This window comes from Theobroma umbraticum, unplaced genomic scaffold (genome assembly GCF_002168275.2).
Source record: "Theobroma umbraticum cultivar Fairchild unplaced genomic scaffold, ASM216827v3 scaffold_95.0, whole genome shotgun sequence".
NCBI classification, from domain to species: domain Eukaryota; kingdom Viridiplantae; phylum Streptophyta; class Magnoliopsida; order Malvales; family Malvaceae; genus Theobroma; species Theobroma umbraticum.
In genome coordinates, this window is record NW_018397257.1 from 8,723,553 (window position 1) to 8,749,898 (window position 26,346).

General features: G+C 34.5%; 3 protein-coding genes and 1 non-coding gene across 6 annotated transcripts; all 4 read right to left on the minus strand.

The window, feature by feature from the left end:
• Positions 1 to 693: 693 nt before the first annotated feature.
• On the minus strand, positions 694 to 5,333 carry RER1 (reticulata-related 1). Of its 2 annotated transcripts, XM_021422431.2 has the most exons (7): positions 4,466 to 5,326; positions 3,836 to 3,934; positions 3,320 to 3,540; positions 2,943 to 3,012; positions 2,572 to 2,651; positions 1,850 to 1,914; positions 694 to 1,505 (listed from the first exon to the last, which is right to left on the minus strand). In XM_021422431.2, the coding sequence occupies exons 1-7, from the start codon at positions 5,006 to 5,008 to the stop codon at positions 1,312 to 1,314; spliced, it is 1,272 nt and encodes a 423-aa protein (XP_021278106.1). In that variant the 5' UTR covers positions 5,009 to 5,326; the 3' UTR covers positions 694 to 1,311. The 2 variants fall into 2 exon arrangements, with proteins under 2 accessions (XP_021278106.1, XP_021278107.1); XM_021422432.2 differs by lacking the exons at positions 694 to 1,505; positions 1,850 to 1,914 and adding an exon at positions 1,934 to 2,205 and having other exon boundaries at positions 4,466 to 5,333.
• TRNAS-GCU (transfer RNA serine (anticodon GCU)) lies at positions 5,283 to 5,364 on the minus strand. The gene has a single exon. It is a non-coding gene; the product is annotated as a tRNA-Ser (tRNA).
• Positions 5,365 to 5,657: 293 nt separating this feature from the next.
• On the minus strand, positions 5,658 to 10,388 carry LOC110412959 (Phototropic-responsive NPH3 family protein). Of its 2 annotated transcripts, XM_021423626.1 has the most exons (4): positions 9,404 to 10,388; positions 9,029 to 9,098; positions 6,961 to 8,169; positions 5,658 to 6,879 (listed from the first exon to the last, which is right to left on the minus strand). In XM_021423626.1, exons 1-4 carry the CDS (start codon positions 9,448 to 9,450, stop codon positions 6,280 to 6,282), a joined length of 1,926 nt encoding a protein of 641 aa, XP_021279301.1. In that variant the 5' UTR covers positions 9,451 to 10,388; the 3' UTR covers positions 5,658 to 6,279. The 2 variants fall into 2 exon arrangements, with proteins under 2 accessions (XP_021279301.1, XP_021279302.1); XM_021423627.2 differs by lacking the exons at positions 9,029 to 9,098; positions 9,404 to 10,388 and adding an exon at positions 8,328 to 8,424.
• A 5,884-nt stretch (positions 10,389 to 16,272) lies between these two features.
• AXS2 (UDP-D-apiose/UDP-D-xylose synthase 2) lies at positions 16,273 to 20,194 on the minus strand. The gene is made up of 9 exons (XM_021423315.2): positions 19,746 to 20,194; positions 19,291 to 19,383; positions 19,028 to 19,135; positions 17,840 to 17,954; positions 17,626 to 17,759; positions 17,406 to 17,507; positions 17,198 to 17,290; positions 16,949 to 17,084; positions 16,273 to 16,854 (listed from the first exon to the last, which is right to left on the minus strand). Exons 1-9 carry the CDS (start codon positions 20,010 to 20,012, stop codon positions 16,742 to 16,744), a joined length of 1,161 nt encoding a protein of 386 aa, XP_021278990.1. The 5' UTR covers positions 20,013 to 20,194; the 3' UTR covers positions 16,273 to 16,741.
• Between the last annotated feature and the right edge of the window lie 6,152 nt (positions 20,195 to 26,346).

The window sequence follows — 26,346 nt, forward strand, 5'->3', positions numbered from 1 at the left end:
GATGGACTTGGGCCCACAATTACTCCTTTCATTTTGAAAATTTGAATCCATTTACCTTGGGTTTTCACTTTGAAGGCCTAGTAGATTGCCAGTATTGTTACCTTGGATTTATATGCTTAGCATTTTGTGATTACTATTACTTTTGCTACAATGAAAAGACAAGACATTGATATTTAGATGCTTATTCCATTAGCATAAGAACAAATCAGTACTTCAAATAATAAGATTAAAGTGTCAATCGTATTTATAAAAATCGGGCAAAAGATCGATTTACTGCTTGATTGAAACGTTGTTCTTTGATAGTAAAATTTAAAATCATAATGAAACCTTCTTAATTTCATTGCATCGTTCCACTCCAGAACTTCACTTTATTGCTATCTGTTATTGATGCTTAACAGGTGAACTTGACCAACTTTACTGCCCATAATTGGATGGCTCAAGTTCAAATCTAATATATGTTACGTATATAAATAGCTGATTATCTCACTAAATCAGGAGTTTATCGGCGAAATTCCGTAATTAAAAGTTAAATCTTTTGCAATGCAACAATGATTCCCTTTTTTGGAAAAAGAAAAGATAGCCTTTTTTGGTGAACTCAATCAACGGCAACGAGTGCAACCAAGAAAATGTACAAATTGTCCTCATAAAGTTCTAATGCATTTCCGAGTGGATATCCTTTTGACTCGTGATGTTCACATCATGGTCATGCAAGGCAAGAGCCCATTTAGGAAATGCTTGCCTCAGAATTGGAATAGTAATGCTGCTTTGCCCATCCAACAGTTTTCTTCCTGGTATTATTACACTGTTCTTAACTTTTCCTCTTGTTTCTATGTTGCTTGAAAACTGGAAGGCAGCAAAAGTATAGGTGGGGTTCGTTGAACAACTGCCTAATTACTGTACAGGGGCCACCTATCTCTGACTTTCAAGGATATTTTCGCTTGACAAGACAAACCAAATAACAAGGTTCAATCCTTCGTTTTCCCTTCTTTTATTATTTCTTTGTTTCTTTTCAAATACAAGTGTTGGATTAAGATGGGAAGGGAAGTTTTAATTCTGTTTGGTTGGTCTGAGCATTAAGAGAAAACCAACAACCCTCAACATGAACAGCAATGCTGACCCAAAGCCATGGAATCCTAGTTCATACTTTTGCCAGCCATGCAATTGGCTTCTCATAATAGAAACCAAATGGGAAAGAGGCTTCCTTTTTATGTTTCTTCCTTTTGTCTCATCTTTGGGGGTCATTTAGCCGGTTGAGGGTACCACAGCGGGGCTTCTCATTCAAGAAGCACTCTGGCAGAAATCAGGTTGCTCCTATTGCACTCCACTCCATTTTGCCCAATCAACAAATTGCATACCACCATAAATATTGTTAGCAAACCGCACACCTACTGTGAAAGCCATTGCAACCGGTGGAACCCGCTTGGCAACAGGTGATGCTTCCACTAGACGCTCTAGTCCATTAATAATTTGATAACGAGTGTTGGAAGACACCGCAAGGAAAACACCTGATTCAGATGGCAAAACCATTAAGGAGGATGAAAAAAATAAATAGTAGCAAAGTTCTTGAATCTATTAAGTAATGATAAAGTAAACTCTTAGCTAGTTTTTGTCAATGAAGGCAGTTTTAAGACTAAAAATTACAGAAACATGAATAAATAAATATTATCAGTTTATAATTTAAATAGCATTCGAGGCATTGCGATGGCTTTTATACTGATTCCTCCAACTGCCTGGACTACTCTTTTCTTTTATGACTTACAAGTGACTACGTGAATCTGATATAATTCAGGAGTATAAAGTATCATGAGAATGAGGCTAAAAGTTGGAATGTAAATAGGTTTAGACTTACCCCAAAGAACAGCACTTTGCACAAGAGGTGGCACAGGAATGTCCTCATCTGATTTCCTTATGCTCCTGATCAATTAAAAGATTATACACGTCAGCAAAATACATCCAAAAGCAATGAAAAAACAGTCAATACTATCAAAGATTTTGAGGCTGAGCACCTTAACAAATTCATTGTGTTAAAAAGTTTGTTTGATTAAGAGAGAAAAAAAAAAGAAGAAAGAAAGAAAGCAATCGAAAGCAATCAACTCCATCTATCCGAACAATGAACGCAAAATGTTTCATTGGATATATTTCCCAGCAGAATATTTCATCATTGACCAGCATGAAATTTTGTATTACAATTTTGTTGATCTCCTTCTGCAAGACAGATAAAGCAATAATTTGATTCATAGAAGGCAGATGACATAGTATCCCTAATATGATTTTCATATTTTATTAACTAGGATGCCAGAATACAGTTTTGCCAGTGTACATCCTGAATCATACTAAGATAGATGGATAGATCAATAGATCAACAGATATGCCATCCATAAAAAGTTATGACACAAAGTTTACTAGGAACTAGGAAGTGGAAAGCCAATTAGATCCCCTACATGCTAAATTCTTGTCCTAAATTATTAGAGGCTATAAACTTAGGTAGCATTTGAAACAGGAAAAACTACCAAGAAAGTTTTTAGGTAAAACAGCAAAACAGAAACAAGAAATATCCAGACAAAATAGTACCTTTTGGCAGTCATTATCAGATTAGCGATTCCTTGGCCAATAAGACCACAGCCAAACCCTACTGAGCCATATAATACACCCTGGATCCAGAATAAGCCAACAAGTAACTAACAGAATAAAATATGCTCCTTGCTCTTTTTGCTTGATTAAGAAAAATATGGGATCCAATGATAACATCAGAACACAATTCTAGTAGAACCAGATGAAAAATTACAAAGAGCTTTGATGGTGCAAGAGATGGTATACTCTACAACCAATTCTCTGAGGTTTATATTAAATGCAACACCACAATTTAATCAAAACATGGAGAAACACCTCCTCCCTGCCTTGACATTCCATTTAAGAGTCATTGATTACTTAGCAATGCATACCTTATAAAAGTATGTTGCAATCCGTTGTTTCACTGAGAATTTACATCCTGGTCTTTCAGCTTCAAAAACACTGAGAGAGCAGAAGAGTTACTGTAAGTTAAACTTTCATGACTGTCTAAACTATTGCACAAACAATATAGATAAAGTTGGAAGTAGATAGGAGCCAAAAAAGAAAAAAAGCACATAAAACTAGAGGAGAGGAAAATGAAGTTATGTGTTTTATCCAAACACAAGGTATTTCAGCATGAAATCTACTGTAGTACTACACAGCAAGAACATCTAGCAGGGAACAAATGCAAAGAAATACTTAAAAGTTTAACATCAAAACATAAGTTTAGAATTTCATAGGATATAAACTGTTGATGTGTAATGATGACCTGCTAGGAAGAGCAGCACAAGCATGTTGTAAGCGCCCAAATAAACCTCTGGATGCAGATGGTTGACCAAAACGAGCATAAGGTGCTAACATGCCAACCAAAGCAATGTCCACCACTACACCAACCAAAATATCAGCAAGGTACAACTCAAACTCTGACCAGAAATCCTTTCCTCTTTTATTCATTTCTGCAAATGTTGCACAGCAAGAATCGATTACTATCTGCATCATGCCAAATCAAAGAAAGAAAAGATAAAAATCAGAAGAGAAACATCTAAGCAGCCTGAAACACCCAGAATAAACTGCAATTGAGAGACTACCACAACTACATGTCACTACACTACAGTAAGGCTTGTCAGGTCATAACAGCACAGGGAGGAGACAGCCATCAAGGCAAATAGTTAATGTTATGGTCAGTCCAGCTGCAGCACTATAACATGGTCATACGGACAATTTTGAGAAAGAAGTAACATTTATCTAATCCTGTGAGTAAATATCAAAGTTACGCTCAACAAACCTCTGTTCCAACTTTGAAAAGAAATGAAGGATCTGCTAGCATTCTATTCCGGAGCATAGAGCAGTATTTCATTAAAAAGCCAAGTGGCCAAACCGATCCCTGCCATTCAAAGGTCAAAATGAGCATAAAACATCCTAGTCATATAGAATGAAAAAATAATAATTTTTTTTTTTAAAAAAAAGATAAAAACCATTAACTGCATTGCAGAGTAGAAACGGGAAATTAAGGAAAAGCAGGAAACTAACTAGAATCAACGCATTGTGGCCAATTTTCATCCTTTTATTGTATTATTTAATCTAACAAACCCAAACCAAAAATTTATAGAAGTATTTTGTTGCCCCTAGAAACATTGTCATTCCCTGAATAAACACTACTATAACAAGGAATTATACTATTTAATATTAAATGAAGCGAATTTCTCTACTTTATTGCTTGTGTATAAGCAACTACATCTATATTAGCATATCCAATAAAACCTATTGGTCAACTATTTTTGACCCAGTTAATCTATTTATATCTCTAAAAGAAAAAGATTCCCACTTTTCATTAAGCTTATTTTCCCTCCATTTTTCCCATCAATCAAACAGAACCAACCATCAAAAATCAAAAGTTCAAGTTTTTAAATCCAACCTGCAAGTCCAAGTAACGAAGCAGGAACAGTTTCCGGATTCCATTACTTTTCGCAATCTCCATCATATCCGAAGGCAGCTTCACTCGTCTAGCTTCCGCTTCCTTCATCACCTCCTCGAACTTCAATATCGGTCCAAACTCTCTCTCTGCCTCATCGTCACCCTCACCACCACCGCCACCACCAAATGAATCACCGTCTCTACTATCTCCGCCGCAGCCGCCGTCAATATTCGGTTGATCGTCGAATCCAACCTCTAAAACCCTAGATTCACCATCAAAATCTCCATTTTCCCCTTCCAACGAACTACTAACCGTGTTCCCTGTAGAATCCGGCCTAACGCAGTGAAGCGTCCACCTGCGGTTTGTGAACATTATACGGTGCGAGGAAACTGACGTTGACGAAGCTAATTTCAACCGAGATTCGATACTGATAATCTCTTTGAAACAGAAAAAAGTTCGGATCCGGATCACCTTGCTCGTCGTTGAATCGTTGCCGCCGGAAAAAGTTGAGAGTTTGAAGATTAAAGGTGCTGAAATTGACATCTTTGCGACCGTGTACGGAGAAAGAGGGTTCAAAAGACGGCGGCAAAGCTAAAATTGGAAGCGAAAGAAATCAAAGAAAAATAAAAAATTTGGAATTTTTGTTTGTTTGATTGTTTTGTACTATGAGGTGAGAGCCAGACAGGGCTTCCTGAGAGGAAGGGAGTGAGTGAGTTATGATCAGGTGAGACGCGGGTGGAAGAAGTAAATAACGTGGTAAAATATGACTATGTTGAAAGTACATATATCGGACGATGACGGCAAAAAAAATATTTAACGTCGCCTGAGAGATTCGAACTCTCGCGGGTGAAACCCATGTACTTAGCAGGCACACGCCTTAACCACTCGGCCAAAGCGACGATATATGACATGTACTCAATGGAAAAGATATATATTGAATACCAACGATTTATTTGATTTTTGCAACCGAACTCAACCTTGAGTCTATGTCAGAGACTTAAATTCTTTATGTGAGTCGATGATAATCGTGCTAAATCGAGTCAAGCTCAATTGAGCTCGAGTCTGGCACCAAATTGACTTTACTGCCCTTGACTACAGCTATAACTGCACTGCAACGTCTTACTTTCTTCAACAACTGACTGGAATTTTTCAACAAATTTGGAACGAAAAAGGAACTGATGCAAAATTTAGGACAAACGGTAACTTGAATGTCTTGATATTTACTGAATGTTTAAACAAACTTACAACTTGATTCACAGATCTATACATTGTGTAAACCAATGGAATGGTAAAGGAAAGATGAAGACTAAACACAATAATTATAAGATTCCTCTAACAGGGAAAGAAAAAGGAGACCTATTTGCTGCTATGATGGCTCCAACCCAAACCATGTAGGGCACACTCCTCAAGCCCCACTAACAGGGAGGGATCAGCCTCACATATTCAGTATCCTTAATGGATACAACCCATCCAATCAATGAACTCAAAAGAAGAGTGTGTTAAAGGTTCATATCACCTACAATCCTATTTCCTACAATTCTACATCACATGAAATCTTGACCATTCATGAAAATATGCCACCACATTAAACCTTAATGAACCCCAAAATCATGAATGGTCAAGATTTCATAATTAGAAAAGTGTCAACACCAAAATTGTAGGTGATATGAATCTTTTTCTTTTTTCTTCACACATTTCAAACCTATTTCCTGTACAACACAAGACAATCTTTTTCTTTTGGAGTGACTTTTGAGATAGCACCCACCCACTGTTTATATGTCGAAACATGGATGTTAGTTTCCACGTGTTAACTATCAAAACAAGGAGAAACTTTTTCGATGCTTGGAATGACGGGAAGGACATGCTTGCTCAACTGATGATCTTGGAGTTGGTCCTGTGCTTCCAACAACATCTGTTTGAGCATCTGAGGATCGTGGAAGAAGCTTGCATCCAAATTTTCTTCCAACTATGCGAGGGGAACTCAGAGAGCTATGTGATTTTGTCACCCTTTTCATTTCTTGCTTTATTTTACTAAATTCCTCTTCAAGTTCCCCAACTCTAGACCTCATCTTTTCCATATCCACCTTTAAAACTCGGTTTTCACGTACAACTGTCACCCATCCATCTCTTTGCACAATCTGGCCGGCTGTCTCACTTGTGGCAGTGACATGACCAGCCATCTCTGCTGTGGCAGTCCCATGACCTGTAGGAGCACTTTCAGCTTCCAAAACATTCAGACAGCCAGCTAGAGCTGTTCTTAAGTGCATCTGCTCAAAGAACAGGACTTGAAGAATGACTCTAAGTGGAAGCCTTTCATTTTGGGAAGCATGGGCACAGGCATCAACAGAGAGTTTCTGGTAGTCAATGATGTTGCAGAGTTCTTCCTTCTCTCTATCAGAAAGCCAAGGGTGTGCCTGCACAATGGTAGTAATAATTACAAACCTTGAAAAGAATAAACTCCATTTACATCAAAAGTTGGTTCAGTAAATTCGAACCTTGAAATAAATATCCAGTGCTCTGTATAGCCCATCATGCAATGGTCTTGAAGATTCTGGAAGGACCTCAGCAAGAGATCGTATCTTTCCTGGTTTCAAATTTACATCAGAAGCAACTTCTGCAAGATAGCTATCTATTAATCTAGCAACTTTTCTTAAGGGCTCGGATGACGGTGATGTTTCTAGGTCCAATGATGGTGGTGAAAATAATGTTAACCCTGATTCTGAGGACACAAAATGATGGATGATCCGTTCAACACAATCAGTATTATATAGAGTATCAGAATCGGAGTAAGAAGGAATTAAAAGACCATCTAGGCTAGCCAGTTCCAGTTGCATCCCTATTCTCCTCACCAATGAATCCTGGCATGTTTGATTTACACCTAGTATCAATGCAACACGAAGAAGTCCAAGTAAAAAGCGGCAGAAGGACTTGCCCTTCTTTTTTGGGAGAAGCCTTTCAATGCTTTCCAGTAAAACCTTCTGATCAACAGTGGCAGGGGTCAAGCTAAAACTCGCCACTGTCCTCGCTTTGCCACTCTGTGTGCTGTGCCATCGGCCCAAACCTGGTAGATACTTTCTTGCGTAGTACATTATAGCACCTGCTAGATGTTCAGGTCTTATGCCCCTTGCTTCCATTGTTTTGATAAGTCTTTCAAATAAACCTACACTGAAATACGAGATGTCTTCAAACCACCAGTCAGATTCTGCGCTTCGTATTCTTGCCCCAGTGTTTATTCCATTCCATAGAATGCTTCCACCTGGGCTCTGTAGGCTACCATACATCATCATGGGCCAACCAAACAAACTAGGATCTGTACAAACCATCATGGCTACAGCATTCAAACATTTCTGTACTACGTGGAGCTTCTCTGCCCTTGGCAGGCATGATTCAGAACTTTGTAAAGCCAATATACAATCCTTCCAGTTGCGGAGTACATTTTTGTGGAAGAAACTTTCTGCCTTGGAAAGTAAATTATCTTCCCCATACTCATCTGTCATCTCAAGGTAGTCTGCTGCACAGTACACTGACATTATATTTCTCGCTGTAAATTCAACCCGAGTGCCATAGCAGAATTTTGCTGCAAACAAGAAAATGTCTGGACCACCAGGGAATTCTTCAAGCTTTGTGGTAAAAGAATTATCATCAGCACTCTGGAGTTCTTCAAAGATGGAAGCTATCTTCCCACATTTTGACACAAGAGGAAACTGCAGTCATATACGACCATAGAGCTTAACATTTTAGTGCATAAAATCACCATGTTGGTCTTAGACATAGGGTACAATAGAAAGTGGAAAAAACAAGTTTATAACAATTACATCAACCAAAACATTAGAAAAAGACGAAGCTGTTACAGAAAATATACCAAGAGAATAACATGGTTAATCATTAACAAGATGAAGGCACACTATGCAATCTACAACACACAGAGGTTGCCTTAAACTGCAAAGTTAAATCATCAGAAAGGATCAGAAACAAGGTAGAAAATTAAGAAGGTAGAAAAAGTAAAAAAAAAAAAAGAATTGAGCAGAAGTAAGCTTACACAGAGATAAATTGAGGGCTCTATCTTATAAAATTCTCTTACTAGTTTTAATTGGAAATAATCTGTTAGACTCTTGTTTTTTGTATATCCACACATTACAAGGCAATACAATAAAGGGTTAATATAAATTCAAATTCTGTTAACAGTCTGTCTCTTTCTTCTTTTTCATTCATTACAAATCGCAGATCCATTGTCCGTACACAGTTTGTAACTATCATTGAACTCAATTATATAAGGGAGAAAACACTGATAAAATGCCTCTAAATGATCACGGCAAATAAAGAAAAAGGATACATCTTTATCTAAAAGTCCAGTAACCAACAATCACATCTAATCCCAGAATGAATACACAACAATAAAATAAAACATAGAATAGAATACATTGGTCATAGCCATGCAATACTGAGGTCAAACTATTTACAAGGAAAGAGTAAAAGCCTCAAGACTAAATATCCCAAGGTTAATCTGAGGGCTCAAACACCAAAAACCTCATATAAGTGTTGAAAACTGAAAATTTGGCTAACCTTATGAAGATGAAAGTTTATACCATCCACAATAATGGCTATATCACTTGGCAACCCTGCATTGCAAAACCTGCAAAACCCATAAAAACCACATTATAAACAGAATTCTTTAACGCCCTTAGAAATAAATAATTTTGCTTATAGCCCCCAAAATAATCCCTTCTTCTCTCTTCTAGAAACCCAAAAACCTATCAAAACAAGCATAACTTGATCAAGCCACACAGAACTGATTACTTTTTATTCATTCATGAAATAAGAGGGTTAAGAAAATTAGACTAAACCAGAAAGGAAAGGAGCAAAGAACTGAAAACAAAGGTACAAACTTCAAGTTACTAGCCGGTTAAGAAAGATAGAAGAGTAAGTATAAAAGCTTACCAGTCATTTCCTTGTCTATGAAACCCAGAAACCTTGGCAGGTGCCATGACTGAGAGAGAAAGGGAAAGACCCCAACTTTGAATTGGGGTCTTATAACAAATGCCTTCCCCGCAGAAGGAAAAATCGCCCGAGAATCAAATTTTTAAAACGAGAAGCATATTACTATAATTCTTCATAAAGATTAAATTTTAAAATTTTCTTCTTTTATTTAAAAAAAAGAAAGAACGAAAGAAAGAGGACAAAGAAAAAGGAGAAACACACAGAGACAGAGGTCAAATGGGGGCGAGTGGGCAACAGTGGAACTTTACAGCTAATAAAAAAAAACCCCCAAATGCCTTGTCTTCCTTCAACGAAAGCCGGAACTCCATTGCCATGCCCATTTCTTCATGGATTATATATTACTGCTACTAAACTACAATTAACTATACACTTAAAAGCAAAACATACTATAAAATAAATAAAAAAACACCCGAGCTTCCTATTGTTGAAAAAAGGAGACTAAATATGTTTAATGGTACGGAAAAGAATGCACAGATCACGACAGAGAAACAAAACTAAGGTGAGGGGGGTTAAATGTAACAGAATCTCCTTCTGGTTTACTTTTTTTTTTTTTTTGAGATTATAAATAATATTAGTATTTTATATAATGTAAAAAAAGAAAATAAAAGTGGGTCAAAGTGAAAAAACAAAGAGTGGGAAACAAAAGTGAAGTGACGGGCAGATGGGAAGGGTCTGGCTTTAGCCGGCCAAGAAGGAGAGACCGAGGGAGGCAGCCGGACAATGCAAATGATAAGAGAGAAAAGTAAAAGTAAAAATAAATAAATAAATAAAATTAAAAAAAAAAAGAAAAGAAAAGAAAAGAAATGTTACTATAATTTCGTGTCTGTCAGGCTTTTTTGTCCAAATCTTTGCCTACAACTCGAAATCATCATAATGCAAAACGCGTGGTGAGTGGTGACTCTTTTTCTTTTCTTTTCTTTTCTTTTTTTCTTCTTTTTTTGGTATTTTAAATTTCGTATTTTCAAGCTCGAAGTGGTTAAGATTTAAAAGTTGTTGGAGTTTAACTGTTAATAACGGCCAGCACGGCCGCGGGACGAAAGCTGTTTGACGTCGGAAGTTGGAAAAATTTTATTACTACGTACGGACATACACGTCCATTACTTTTATGTTTTCCGTTTTTAAGTTAGAAAACTATAAAGAGGTTGGTGAGAATTACAAAATTTTGGTATTAACTTCCATAATTAGTAATTTACACTAATCACACTTGGATTTACTATACTTTTTTCTAATTATTTATTTAGCTTCAATCATTTGCAATAATATTCACACTTAGATTAATATCAATTTTTAATTTTTTATTTAGTACGTTTTTTTAATTTGGTAGTACAATGGAAAAACAAAAGGTAAAATGCCATACTAAAAACAAAAAAGATCAAAAGCTTCCTTAAAGAAAATAATTATAATTAAATTCATGAACACTAGAAAAATCTAAGTCACCAATGTGATCCAATCAATACAAAAAAGAAAACCCATGTTTTTAGTAATTGATTATAAGGATCAAAGGTGTGTTCTCTATAAGTAATTAAGTTTTTCCAACAAATACTACTTGTGAAGTAATAGTTGACTTTGTTTCTTTTTATGGCCATTTAACAGATTTGGCACTTCTTTGTTGTCAGCCATTGCAGTGGAAACCAACAACCTCCACCAACCTGAAGAATGAATCAATAAATTTTGCCTGCAATGTGCAAGAAATAAATTTAATCTGATCAGTGAAATGCTTGGAACTTGATTTGTGCACATGCAAATGCTCTTTCAGGAATCATGTACAACAAAATGTCAAGATGTTAAGGCTTGCCACTGCTTAAACAATCATGGGGAGTTGTTCAGTTCAAAGGCTGTGATCATCTATCTCATTAAAATTTAAAAACAAATGGGAGTATTACAATGACCTACCTTAAAGCAGTCATATTGCCTTTTACCCCTAGACTATATATCTTTCTTTCTTTCTTTCTTCTTTTTGACAATGCAAATTTATTTGAACTAATTGAATCTGCATTGTTTGTATAGGAATAGTTCAGCAATTATGAAAGGTTCTTGGTATCAGTTATTTGAACTAATTAGTTCAGATGGTCAAAATGTTAGATGTTTGAGAGAAAAAAAAATTAACTCAAGTTAAAATGATCTTCTTTTGGATGAATCTTTGATGAAAATGTAAAAAATTAGGTATACAAGCTTAATAGAGAATGGTAATATTTTATTATTTGGTACCCAGATTCAATTGACTTGTCTGAAGCTTTCCCTCTAAGGTATTGTAAAATATGATTACATTCTGATATATAGTTGCCCTAGCCAAACAAATACTGTTGGAAGGTTACAATTTATTAATTTGGTCTAACTCAAATTTTCCTTTTCTTCTTTATCTCATTTTAGAAAAAAGAGAAAGGAAGAAGAAGACTTATGATTTTGCTAGCAAATTAGGTGAGGTGAGTAACATATTTTTTGTTCAAAATTACCAATGTAGTGGTTGTGTTGTGATTGCTAGCCTGGTTGTCCAAAATGATGAGAAGGGGTTAGCTAAAGGAAGCCTGTGCTATAAATATTAATCATAACTCACATGCTCTTTGAAACAGGAAAAATATTTAAAAGTCTCAACCTCCCCCACCTTTAAGCCACAAGCACAGGATTTAAAGTCTTTATCCAATGCCTTTGATAAAAGCCTTAATTTTCTTGCCATTGTAGGTTCAATAATCATTTATTAGTGGGGCATGACTGCAGCACAAGAGGTCATGAGATAGAAGCAAGGAAAAGATAGCTAAGCTGAAATAATATAGCAATTTGGTAAGAGAAAAGTACAATAAAATAGCATGAACTGTGATCTTTTCCTTTCTAGCTAGTGAAAATTTGAGATCCTGAACTCAAGTTTTGACTTGGGGTTGAAGGAGGTGAACATAAAAGATAGCAATTACTCCTTGCAACAAGGCTTGGAACTTGAAAAAAAAAATACCTTTTTCATCAAATAATCCACAAAGAATAACCTTTTCAATACTATATGCTGGTCATATAGCACCACTTTTATTTTGCTTTTGCCTTTGCTCAAAATAATTAACAGTCAAAGAGACAAGTAATTAGCCCAAACAAAAGCTTCTAGCTAAGTGCATGTGATAAACTATGCAGATATCACCAGATGAATACACTGTTTAGGTTAGGATTATTACCTCAATGATGATGCATTATGGAGTATTTCACTTCCTTTTTTTATTAGTCAGGCCAGGTCAAAACAGACCATGTAATTTACAGCATAGAGTGATGCACCTTGTACATTCAAATGATAACTCAGCTTTAGTTTGATCCTTTTGATACATAATAGTATGTTTTTCTAGAAAAAAGGAAAAATGATGCATACCCTTGAATTGCAGTATCACCAAAGATAACTATTTTCTAACTTTCTTTCTTAGACTAGCTTGGACTCAAGTGAAAGAGTTTGTTTTTTAATCTAAATAATAAAGAAAGAAGGTGCTAGTTGGCTACAAAATTATTACTTCACAGAAGAAAAGTTTATTTATATATTCTATGGGTTTTTACCAAATATTTCTACAGAATTATTTTTACTGTGAAGTTCTTTATAAACAGCTTTTCTAGATCATTGAGCTGAAACTAGAATTGGCTCCAAGTGGATTCCTTGCAATCAGAAGGGTCCAACATTGCAATCAAAGTCCTTTTCTTTCCAGCTCAAAAAATTTTCAGTTGATAAAATAAGCTGAAACTATTGCATAAGTTTTAGCTTTCAATGCCCACTAAGGACATAAAATATGCACACCTTATGCTTTTGGACCTTTTCTAACAGGGAAAAATTGGTAAATATGTTGATTTGTCTGCAACTGAGCATGAATTGGAGCAGTGGTCCTCTTTGAAACAGTGTGACATAGGCAAAGCATGGCAAAACTGAAAGGTGAGCTGTCATTGTTTCCCTGATCAAATCTCTCCTCCTGCAAATTCTATCTCAGTTCTACAGAATATTTCAGACACTGAACTGGTTTTGGAATTTGCTTCAAAATCATTCCAGGGCAGGTGGACACATGTTCATAAAGGATATATATCCGCAACTTTTGCCTGATTGGAGCTATTCACCATAAAAAGCATCACATTTTGCTGCTCTAGTCAAAGCAATTGAAAGAAGACAGCCCCGGCCCATCCCCTCTTTGATTTTCAACAACCAAACTTGATGATGATGCAATGAAGATCAGAAGTGGGTAATGGTCAATTGGTTGGAAGACAGGAAATATATGAAGAAGTTTCTTATTTTAATATTCTATTTGGGGCAGCTCCTCTTTTTCTAAGGGAAAAACAAGCATAGAAGTAGAATCTTTTGAGAAGTAGTGTCAACCAAGGAAAAACTGCTTTATTCAACCTTTTCTGCTTCCTTTTTCGATTGGTGGCATCGAAAAATTAAACAAAACCACTAAGGCTCCAACCTCGGAATTTTTATTAAAAATTTCATCATCTGATGAAATGGCTTTTGATGCTAACTGCATACAGCCAAACAAATCCATTTCAAAGGATGTAGAATTGGGCTGCTGACTAGAAATATATTTCATGAATAATGAATGGTGAAATTTTTATTACAACATTCAACTTCATATATAAAAATCAAATTAAAGGGTTAATATTTCCCTTTCAAGTAGAAAATCTTGCAGGCGTTAGACAGTGAGAGTGACTGAAATGTTCCATGCAGAGGAAATTGCTTTCTAACTAACAAAAGGGCATGGGCCAGTTATGTCCTAAGTCCAACATCACCTTTAAGTTGATTGTGTTTCATTGCTTGTTCTTTTCTCTTTTGTCTTTAACCAAGAAGTTTCATTCCAAAATGTTGTTTTCGTTTTCCTCCTTTTAAATTTCTACCATAGACTAAGTAGAAGCATTTTGCACATCTCACAATCAAAGGCAAAGCTTCTCATCTCTCTAATATAAAGGTTAAAGGTGAAGAAGAAAAGTTTGGAACTGTTTTAGTCTTAAACCTCATTACCCTAAAGGAAAAGGCTAACTGTTAGATTAAGACATTATGGGATTAAAGTCTTACCAGGTGACTTTTGATGGTTTGCGCAATGGCTAGCTAGCTAGCTAGCTTGATCATGCCTATTAGCACACCATCAACATACAATCTGTTATATATTTCCTTTACTATTTTCTTTCCCTTAAATTCTCTTCACGTGATCACTACTCCGAGCCTCCTTTTGATTGTAAACTGGTCAGACCCTTTGCACAAACGTGAAAAGGATGGGTGAATGACCACATGCCATGAGAAGGAGAGGACATTTTTCATGATTTGAGTAGGCCCCTGAAAGAAAACGTGACTATGTGGTGTAGTCAGTGGCAACGGACACCATTCTTGTCAGTCAGTCAATTCCAAAGCAATTTCTTCAAATTAACGTAATCCAAAAATCACACTTTTGCTTCAACAGCTTACTTTCTTCTTCTTCTTTTTTTTTTTTTTTATTAACTATAAATGAAGATCTGAAGGATGGGGGTAATGATTAAAGTTTCTTTCTAACAAATGATATGTAATTCTACTGAGTACCAAATACCAGTAGTACTTTTCTTTCCTTTTTCATGACTGTCGACCGTGCAATTTGAAGAAGAAATGTTGTTCCTCATTAAAGTTTAGACGTTTTTGCTTTAAACTGACTTTTACCTTCTGTTTGTAACTTGGCACTGGCAGGATGAAATGCCGCTGTTGAATCGGAAGAGAAGTCTCTTCGGGACATGGGAGAATCTGGGCCAATGGAGCAGTTGGCATATCCCAAAAGGCCGTAACTAGTTGTACATTGGGCCTGTGAATGGGCACTGAATTTGCTGTGACCGCTCCAAAGTTTTGGAGTCCATGAGCAAGCTGATAAAGTGAAAAAATCGAGTCAATTTACTCATATCAATGAATTCACTGAATCCATATTTTTACTAACAAATTACTATTTGTTGGCACGTAAATAGTTGTATTTTTGTTCATTTTAAAATTTCGAGCCATGTAATTCAATTTTTAATAAAATTAAGATTTTTATCTATATAAGATGAATCTTATTAATATTTATAATAAATATTTTAAATGACAATATACAAATATGATGAACAAATATATTTGTTTACGTTAATAAAAGATTCTACCAAAATTCATGTTTCATATTATTAGAGGTAAATCTCAGATAGATACAGATTATAATAGAATAATTATAGATAATTTTGTCAAAAGAAAAGGCCAAGGTTATAAATTCAACAACTTACATATAGGAATTTGTTGAATGGCTAAAAGGAAAGAAGCCTCCTTCATTGTCAACCAAGATTCAATCTTTGCTAAAAAAAAATTGGGAGCAAAACTTTGAATCAACTCACTTTAATGTGAAACAACAATTCCGACTCTAGATCCTTTAAATCTTTACTCTGATTCTTATGCCCTCCAAATGGCTGAAAAGCAGGATTGTTTTGACTCTGCTAAGCCAATATCCAACACAGACTTTTAGCAGTAATTCAAACTTCCAGGGGTTAAAACCCTAGAATTGAAGGACTTCAATACGAACTCGGGAGTTTGGTAGAATCTAAAGCTAGTCAGGCTTTGATTGAAGTTAGCCACGTTACAGAATCACTTACTCAAGATGGAAGTTTGTCAACGTAACGTATTGGCTTTTTAAATGAAAGTTCATCCTGAAATTAAAAGACCATACAAGGTGGCATAAAAATTGAAAATTTGAAAGAGTTAAACTAATAACGATTTGACAAATGTTAACAAATATAGCATGAAGCATTCCAAAACAATTACTAGTAAGTTTCCAGTTTTTATGACTTGCTGGATTAATCTCATAATTTAGTCCAAGAAAAAGAAAGAGACAAACAGCTCTTTAGTAGTGCATAACTTTTTAACTAGCATGCGTGAAATAATAAAATAATAATTTAGGAAACATGAGCCTGAGACTGTGCCCAGGAGAGACAAAATGGAGGAATGGCAAACCGGCAAACCCCCAAGAAAACAATAACTAATTTCCTTTCCTCGTATAATAACCCCAACATGCTGTAGCCCAAAGCTCTAAAGGAATATTAATACTAGCACAATACCTTTCCTAGTAGAATCTAATGTCTTCACATAGTACCATACCGAGAACATAGCTGCCTGAGCTACAGTGAGCTATTGACTACTGACACAGGGAAGACCAAAAAACTTTAGCATATAAGGAAAATCAACAATTAAAATATACTTAAGACTTCCTTCCCAAAAAAAAAAAAAGAATTGAAACATTTGCTAACAAGCACGTTCTTATGAGTCCTTTCTTAGGCGTGGTCTGAACATCTCATCATTTAGGATGCTGTCGGTTTTGCGATGGACTTCTTAATAGCTTCAGCATAGGTCCTGTGTTGGTAGGTAAGGGTCGATTCAAGCAAGTCCCAAAGGGATGTCTTGGGGTTCCAACCTGAGGCATTATTAAACCATAATCAGATGCTCAAATTTCTCCTATGGAGAAAACAAAAGATCAGGAGAACAGCCAAGGGAAGTACGATAAATACCAAGTTGTCTATTTATTATGGTCATGTCTGGAATTCTCTTGTCACTATCATCATATCCCTCGCCATAAAATTCTTTGGAGCTGATGTCAATTGTTGGCACCTCCAGAGAAGGTTCTCCACTAACCTTGGTATAGACCTGAAGAGTCCAAGTGCAAACACTTACAAATTACATATGATCACATACATCACCATAAACAAAAATAATAGTATGAACAATAGAAATTATATATCATCAATCATGTCCTTCACCTCGGTCATCATTTCAGCAAGTTGCCTAACTGTAACTTCATTGTTTGGATTGCCCACATTGAAAATATGTCCATTAGCCCTGTCTGGGTTTTCCTGTATAAAGAAACCACTAGTTTAGTTCCTTTGTGTGGTTGGCCGTATATGGGATAGGGAAGGGAGGGAGGGCGAGGTAGGTGAGGAAGAGAGAGTAAGGAGAGTTATTACGCACAGTCATCAAGAGGACAGCTTCAATAGCATCCTTTATGTAAACAAAAGTTCTCTGAGATTGGCCACCGTCCACAAGCTTAAGTGGCTCACGGCGTAGGAGATTCTGACCAATAAAATGACAAACTTATTGTTAGAACTAAAGACCATCAAAAATTTGAAAAAATAAATTAGAGATGGCATTCTAGGCCATTCCCTAGAACTGTGAAATAAGTTCAACTAACATTACTAAAGCACGCCAGAACTCTTGGAACACCCTCACTCGGACCATCAATGCCAGGGATGAAATCCATCCTAGGTCCAATCCAGTTAAAAGGTCTCACAATGGTGAACTCAAGGCCATTCTCTGCCCCCTCAGCTGCAATGGATAAGAAAGGAAGTTAGTAAATTATGTTTAAAGCATCTAATAGGGGCCAGATCATTTCACAAGATGCTAACCATAAATGAGCCTCTCAATCAATTGCTTAGCACATGCATATGACCACCTCTGCTTCTCGATTGAGCCAAAAATGCAGGGTGATTCATCTTCCTTAAGAACATAGTAGGCAGGATCCTATCACATCAATTACGGGGATGAGTTAAAGATTTTAAACAATGTGAAATAACAAATAGAATTTTGACATCACCTATAAAGGAGGGGTTAAAAGAAACAATAGCATAACAGGGAGCATATTAAATCAATTTCAGCAACGCCATGAATTTCGGATGCTCAAAACTCTGTGCAAAAAGAGAGTAGTACCTAGTTTTAACATTTCCGCCTCATGAAGCACATGAATAAACAAAAGAGCTTTTCCCAAGACCCCTAAGTTTAGTACAAATAAAACCAAAACAAGACAGCTTCCTATGCTCAATGTTGTATGGTAATCATTACTAACAACATCAAGCCAGATGAAACAAATGATGTATAACAAAATTTATACACCATAAAAGAACATATCAATGATCCGTACAGGAATTCTATCTTCCATACTGGAGGTTGTTTTAACCTCTTTTCATCAATCAACAAGCTCAACAGCAGGACATTCTAGGAATAACATAAACTTCAAATTCTTAAACAAGTAAATCCAATTGATACTTGTGTGCATCCTTGTAAAATGAAAAAGTATAAGCCACTCACTGATACGACTATGACATACAAGACTTAACAAAACATTCAATTACCATAGTAAATTGTTATTATATAGAGCCAAACAACCGCTTAAAAACTCTCCACCCCCCACAAATATCCATGCCCAAGTGAATACTGGATGCACAAGATCAGTCAGAAGTGGGGTTGACCACCATCTGCTGATCATACAAAGACAAATCCCAGAAAGTTGTAAAAATTCAAGGACGTTTAGTTAGAATGATATACAAATCACCTAGCCACTATCCAATTATCTGGATTTATTCATTTAAACCCATATTTCTTACCATTTCAACTCAATACCAATTTTACAATCCTTTTTCTTAAATATTAAATATATATACCATCAAACAATAAACCATAAATCTTGAAAATAAAGATACCACCAACAGATCTTCACTAAACCATACATGCTGCCCTGTTACAAGCAAAGCATAGATATAAATTCTCTTTCAAAAGATACTCAGTAAATTATTAGAAAGGAGAAAACGAAAGGTTACCTGACGGAGAGGAGAATCTTTAGGAAGAAAGCTTCCAATGGTTTTTCCATACACTTCACAAGTAGAGAAGTGAATGAGACGCTTGTTGTTCTCTGAACAGTACTTCACCTATCAAACCACAAATCCACATCAAAAAGCCACATATCAATTTCAAATTTGATCTCAAAAACATCAGCAACAACCAAACATCGATATCATTAAACTAAAATAGAACAAAAAAACAAGGACACCAAACATAAAACCGTTATTACAGAAATGCTTACCACAGGAAGTGCATCAATGAAGTTGCTGTAAATTGTGTCGAGCGGACGCGTATTATAATCTGCCGGAGTACAGATCGCCGCAAGATTTATGGTCTACATTGCAACAAAAACAATAAAAACCAAATCAATCGTCATAAATCTAGCAAGAACATTTTAAAAATCAAAAGAAAATCAGTAAAACATCAAACTAATTAGAAAAACTAAACTTTTAAACAACAATGAAAGAATACTAGCTCAAGAAAAAACTTAAAATCACACAGAAATAAAACAGAATTAAACCAGATCTAACATATTAAAGCGCAAAAAACTAAAGAAACAAAAAAATAAATAAACCAACACATTTAGTCAGAAATGAAGAGGAAATCAAACGAATCCGCGATCTCCAGCAAATGTTACCACCAAAAAAGGAAACAGCAATGGTTGCAAAAGAGACAGCAAGAAGGGCAAGAACTTACGAGATCTGCCATCTTGATAAGACCTTCGAGCCTAGAATCGTGCTTGATGTTAAGTCGGTGGAACTGGATACGGTCAGCCCAAGGGAGAGAGTCAGGCTCGAGGAGGTGCTTGATCTTGTCATTGTAAACATCTAAGGCGAGCACCTTGTGCGGCGTCTCAGCCATCAGCTTCTCGCAGAGGTGAGAGCCTATGAAGCCTCCGGCTCCAATCATGCATATCGTTATCGGCTTTATTGGTTTCCCGTCCAGATCCATTCTCGTCGCCATTTCAAACGGCACCGGTTTCTTTAGTGATCTTTTGCTGGTGTTTGCAGCGTAGGCCGGAAGGTGGCAGGGAAATAAGAAGCGAAAGGAAGAGAGAAATGGGGAGAGACAGAGAGAGAGAGAGAGAGAGAGAAGGAGAAAGCTGGAGATTGATAGAAAGGACGAGGGAAAAGCAGGGGGGGATGTGGTGTATATATGTGGGAAAGGAGGGATATGAAAGGGAGGGAGAGAGAGAAGATGTGACTCTTTTACAGAGCTACATTAAATGAGGAGGCAGGATTAAAGCGTACTCGTGGGTGTAGCCACCGCTGGTACTCGATTGGTGATAGGGACACGTGGAAGGTTGCAAGGAGGTGTGGGGTGGTGTCTGGAGCAGGGGATTGTATCCGGATGAGCGGAATTTATATTGGATCGGGAGACTGGCTGAGTAATCTCAAAAAATGCCAAATTTTTAATTGTTTTTGTAGTTTTAGAAAATATATTTTATTTACCATATTCCTATTTAAAACTAAATTATATATTTCACGAAATTAGTTAATTAGTTACATAATAGTTTAAGAAATGAAAATGAAAATTGCTTTTGTTGTCTTTTCTTTCATTTTTTACTTAAAATTTGAATTAATTTTTTTTTTTGAAACAATGAATTTTAAAACTGACCTACAAATAAATGATATTATATTTTTTCTCAATTAAATTAAGAACTAAATTTAACACTTTTTGCTTTTTACTGGTAATTGAATATTGTCCAATACCAATCAAACTCTTCCCCTAGTATATTTCCATATGAAATACACCCATACACGCGTTGGTTTGAACATGTTGTCGTTTATTGAAAGCACAACAGCAGCAACGATCGCGTTGGTTAGTGATAATGTATATCTAATCTTTTACAGGTTAGGAAACCTTATGAGCTGTAATCTACAAATGATAGTAACAGGATAAAACATGTTTCCAAAGTTATAATCTTTATCTTCAATGTAAATTGATTTGCACCAAAAAAAATCACAGAAAACACAATCTATTAATACTCAAGTTAATCTACGAGCTATATATTTTATTTTTTATACAGATAATTACAATTTAAATAATATCTACATTTATAGATTATGTGTTTATCAATTATGAAATGATATAACTATATCATGGTATAGTTTTAACCTGTAAAGATATGTATAAAATTCATTACTTGGCTACATAAATTGTCTACTCTCATGGTGGCATTAGTAAGATGATTTTTCATTATTCAAAATGCATTCTCCTTGCATAACACACGTATTAATTTTGCGCTGTCCCCGTCCATTTCAAAACAATTAATATTATATCAATGGTTTACTAGTTGTAGTATTATTGGATAAAACGAAGTTGATAAGGCAACGTGCGGTGCATATTAATACATATGGCCCCAATCCCTCAGTCCCACCTGTGAACAGAGCCAAACAATGCCATCAAAGTTAACACCACCCCGCCCCACTCTCGTCGCTATCACTTTCTAGGAAATGACGAAGTTTCCACGGCTATAGTAGAGATTGTAGCAAGACTGGAATACAAAATTACCCAACAGCCGTTTTGGTTCAATGCGGTTCAATATTGACGCTACTCTTTCCAACCAACTTGTATAAAAAAATTTAGAATTTAACCAATTAATTTTCTCTAATATTTTAATGTATATTGAATTTTTTTAACATTAATATTAATTACTATTGTTAGTAAGTAAAATTCACATGTCAATAAATATATATATATGAATACAAAAAGAGCCATAATAATTAATAAACAAAAATGAGAAATGGTGATTTCGTTAGTGGAGCGAATGACGTTCTTCGAATGATCGTCATGTGAGTGGGCTCACTCACCAATGAGCTGTCTGTCTCGATGCTCACGTGGGTAAAACTTTTATATCGTATTTTCTTTCTATTTTTTTTTCCCGAAACAGAAAAATGAAAAATCATATTCTGTAGTTTCTTTCTTTATCGTGCAAATTATCCACGCGCCTTTTTGGCTACGCTGCAATCCCGAAGGAATCTCTAGTTTTCCTTCCCTGTCAGTGGGGGACGGTCACCTTGTCTTTATCTTCTGAGATTTTGTAGCAACTTTAATAAATTTTATCTATTAACACTAGTAGTATTTTAAAACTTTGTAAGAGATTAAGAATTTCTCACTGTTATTTTTTGTTAGTGTTTTTCGTATTAAAGATTTATAAGTACTATTATTCGTTATAAAATGTGCTGTGCGTAAATATTTTTATTTTATTTATTTTTAAATAATAATTACATAATTATAAATGTTTAATATGATTACAATTTTTAAAATGTATAATGAATAAAAAGTTCCAAACCAAGTCAATCATAAATTTGATAAAAAGAGATTCAATAAAATTAATTTCTTATCTATATATCAGATAAAATCTTATAACTATAACGAAAAATTATATGATCAATAAAAATTTAGAAATAAAAATGAATAAAGATATCTTCTTCTTCTTCTTTCTTTTGTCAATTAAAAGAGATAAAATGAAAATTAGGTAATTTAATAATAGCATATTGTAAGTGATAAAAGGATAAATATTAAAAAAATGTGCTTATATTGCTTAAGACTCATAAATATCCTATTATCTCTCTTCTGATTTTGCATATCATGAGAAATTACAATTATGATAAAAAATGAATAAAATAGACAACCTCCCTTATTTTATTTTGTCTCGCTTCATTCATATTGTACAAAATTATAAATATAAACCATTTCATTTTCTCTTTTTAATGCCCTATGATCAAACGAGTTACAAATATAAATTTTAGATTAGGTCGTCCAACATAAAGTTTGAAACACCGAAATGTTTCCCACTGTTTAGGAGTTAAAGAGGATATGACACTTCATTATCGGAACAATGAAAGAGCATTAATTTCGATAATTGCTAACACAAAAAAAAATAAATCTTTGTCAACGAAAAGGAAACATGTTACTGACTGGTTAAAACATAAAGTTGTATTCTAATTTTGTTTAGACTGTGACATATAATTGAAGAATATGTCCATCGATTTAACTTGTGAATACTTCCATGAGATAAATTTTGTCATATTATCAATATAAGATAACAAGAAATGGGATGAATCTATTTTTATTTAATTGGAGAGTGGAGAGAAAATTGAACACGATAGTTACACTTGCAAATTGCAATATGTGTTCGAACATTGCTTCGTCTCCACTAAGTCCTTGCACATGCTCAGATGGCAGCTTCGAAGCAGTCCAGATTTTGGACATATCTCATGAGTGATCATGATTTTTTCTTATTTTTGACATTTTTGATTGAATTTAATCATCCCCATATAAAATTTTGGATATCATATAAAATAACAAAAAATGAGATGAATCCATTTTTATATGGTTGGAGAGTGAAAACAAAATTAAATGTGATAGTTACACTTACAAATTGTAATATGTATTCGAACATTGTTTTGTCTCCATTATTCCTTGCACATGCCCAGATGGCAACTTCGAGCTAGCCAAGATTTTGGGCTTACCTCATGAGTGATTATGACCTTTTTCCTATTTTTAGTTTTTTTTACTGAATTAAGTACAATAATAAGAAGAGTAGATATAGGAAAAAGTGGATATTCTCTGTTGTTTACAATAAAAGGAAAAAAAAAATCACTGCCATTAGTTATTGTATGAAAATTTTTGGCACTGATGCGGACAATTGAATACTAATAGTCCAATTTTGCAATTAAATGCATTATGTTAAACGCTAATTTTGACACGTTAACAAAAACAAAAGAAACAGTTACACTTACAAATCATATATTTGATTCCTGCTATTATCCTTACACGATCATGCCATGGTCTATCCTGCGTGACTGAATGATATTGTTCTAAGGTGAAGTAGCCATCGTCATAAAAACTCTGTGTTAATTATTTTTACTCAAAACCGTAAGCATTTAAACAGTTTGTCCTTATGCTTGTTTCACAAGCACGATGGGGCATTAAACTTAATTATTAGTTAATCCTTACTTGTTTCTAACCCTTCAAATTCTATCCGAAACTTTGAAAGTGGCAACTGAAATAAGTTATTGGTAGCACATGGTCTCAGCCGAAAAAACAAAACAAAACAAAGTCCAAATTTCATATTTGAAAAAACGAAAATAATATTTATAAAATAATTACATTAAAAATTTAATATTTATAAGGATAAAATTATAAAATTTTAAAAGTTTAAGATAGGGGGCCTCCCTCCGCCTCTGCCAATGCTATGCAAGGCGATTAAAAGAAGGGAAAAACTTTAAAAACAGTAACAGAAACTCACATACCATACAAGTGAGATTAATTTATTATACTATATGCTTTCTAAATTAATAGTACAAGTTAGTACTAATTTTTTATTTATAATTAAATGAATAATGATAATCATATAAAATATTTAATTATTTAATCAATACATAAAAGATAATAATCCAACAAGGGGAAAAAAAAATCTGAAAAGCAGTTGTTGTGGTTGCCTAGTAGTAGTGGTATTTTGTTTCGTGTAAATAATTTTGCACGAGAATCACAAGTGCAGCACCTAGCTTGTAATAAGGCTCATTATCACCGACAGAAGGACACAGAACTGCACGCGTTTTTCTAGCGCGTGGGAGAATAAATGTTGCGAATAATATGTAGAATGTAGCTTTCTGCCATCTTGATAGATACGTACGTCGTTTTTTCATTTTAATCTTCGTTTAATTGAACCGACAAGAGGGAAAGACTGCAGCCTGGAGTAAATTAGCTGGAATTTTTTTACCTTTTTTTTTCTTCTTTGTTGTACATACTCAGAAAGGCCTAATCTTACCTAAATGATTGATCAGAAAGAATTTGACTGAAAGTTTGAGAATTAGCATTAAGCAGCGATTGCGCGTTGGCGCCAGCATTTTCCCATCAACTCTCTTTGGTTGCTTTGCTCACGCGTTTTTCTGGGTGGGGATGTTAATTGGAGATGGAGCAAAATTAGAGATGTTATTTAAGGATTTTCTTTTTATTAAAATAAACTGGATAACCACTAATTCAAGCTTTTTAACTTCTTAGCCGGAGATAATAATTCTATCACTAATCTAGGCTTCGATTCTACCCATGTTTATCATTGGGCCAAAGACCAACTGATCTATGAAAAAGAGGAAATTAAAAGGAATCTAATACTACTAGGAAATTAAAAATTTAAAATAATACAAAAAAATATTTATATAAATAGGTCAAATTATTCAATTAATCTCTATATTCTATTAAAATGGTAGATTTAATTTTTGTATAATAATTTATCAAAATTAAATTTTTATATTTTTTAAAATTGACAATATTAACTCAATGTATTAAAAGCTTTCTATTATCAATATTGATCTAATATGTGGTTGTGTTGACGTGATATTTTCTTGTTGATATGATATTAAATTTAATAATATAATAATAATAATGTGATATTTTATGAATAATATTATAGTAATGTTGATATGTCGTGATCAAATATTAATATAAATTTTGTAAATGTGAAAATGAAATTATTAGTATGAGTTAATGGTTTTAAATAAAACTAAAAAAGAAATAAATTAAAATTATAAATAAGTTTATAGGGTTTAGGGAAAAGAGTGTTGGGGGATAAAAAAAAAATTGAGTTTTTGCACTTTATAATTTAAAGTAAAGTGTTGTGAAATAAATAAAAAATATTATATCATTATTAACAGATAATCATATTTAATGTTATATCAGTAAAAAAAATTATGTCAATATAAATAGTAAAATATTTTAATACTATTAACAATTGAATTAACATTGTCAATTTAAAAAAAATAAATTAATTATATAATTTAACCGTATAAATAAAATTACCTTTTAACCATAAGTATTTTTGAAGTAGTTTAGTACTATATCACAGCCTCCCTCAACTGCATGCTTATTTTCATATATCGTATAAATAGATAGGTAGATTAAGATTATGGGTTCCTTGGCCCATCCTCCAGGATTACTACTATTTCACAAAGCCGAAAAAGGTAATTGCACCGGTAATTTCCACCTGAAGTTCAACAGTCGAACAGCAAAAGAAAATTCCAAAGGCTGGGAGTGAAATACAGCTAAATGTGATATGATATTTAGGAGGCACAGTTTTGAATTGTACTTTGTACTACAGCTTAGAAAACAAAAGGTTTCTCAAATAGCTAAAATTTGGGGAACCCTGTACGGGGAACAATTGGCTATGGAAATTAGACAAAGGACAAATAAACAATGGCAACGAAACCCACCATGTTCCAGATGCTTCTTAAGAGGTGACATGCCTTTATTATTATTTTTTTTTTCTAATCAAATCCAATGAAAGTTGGCT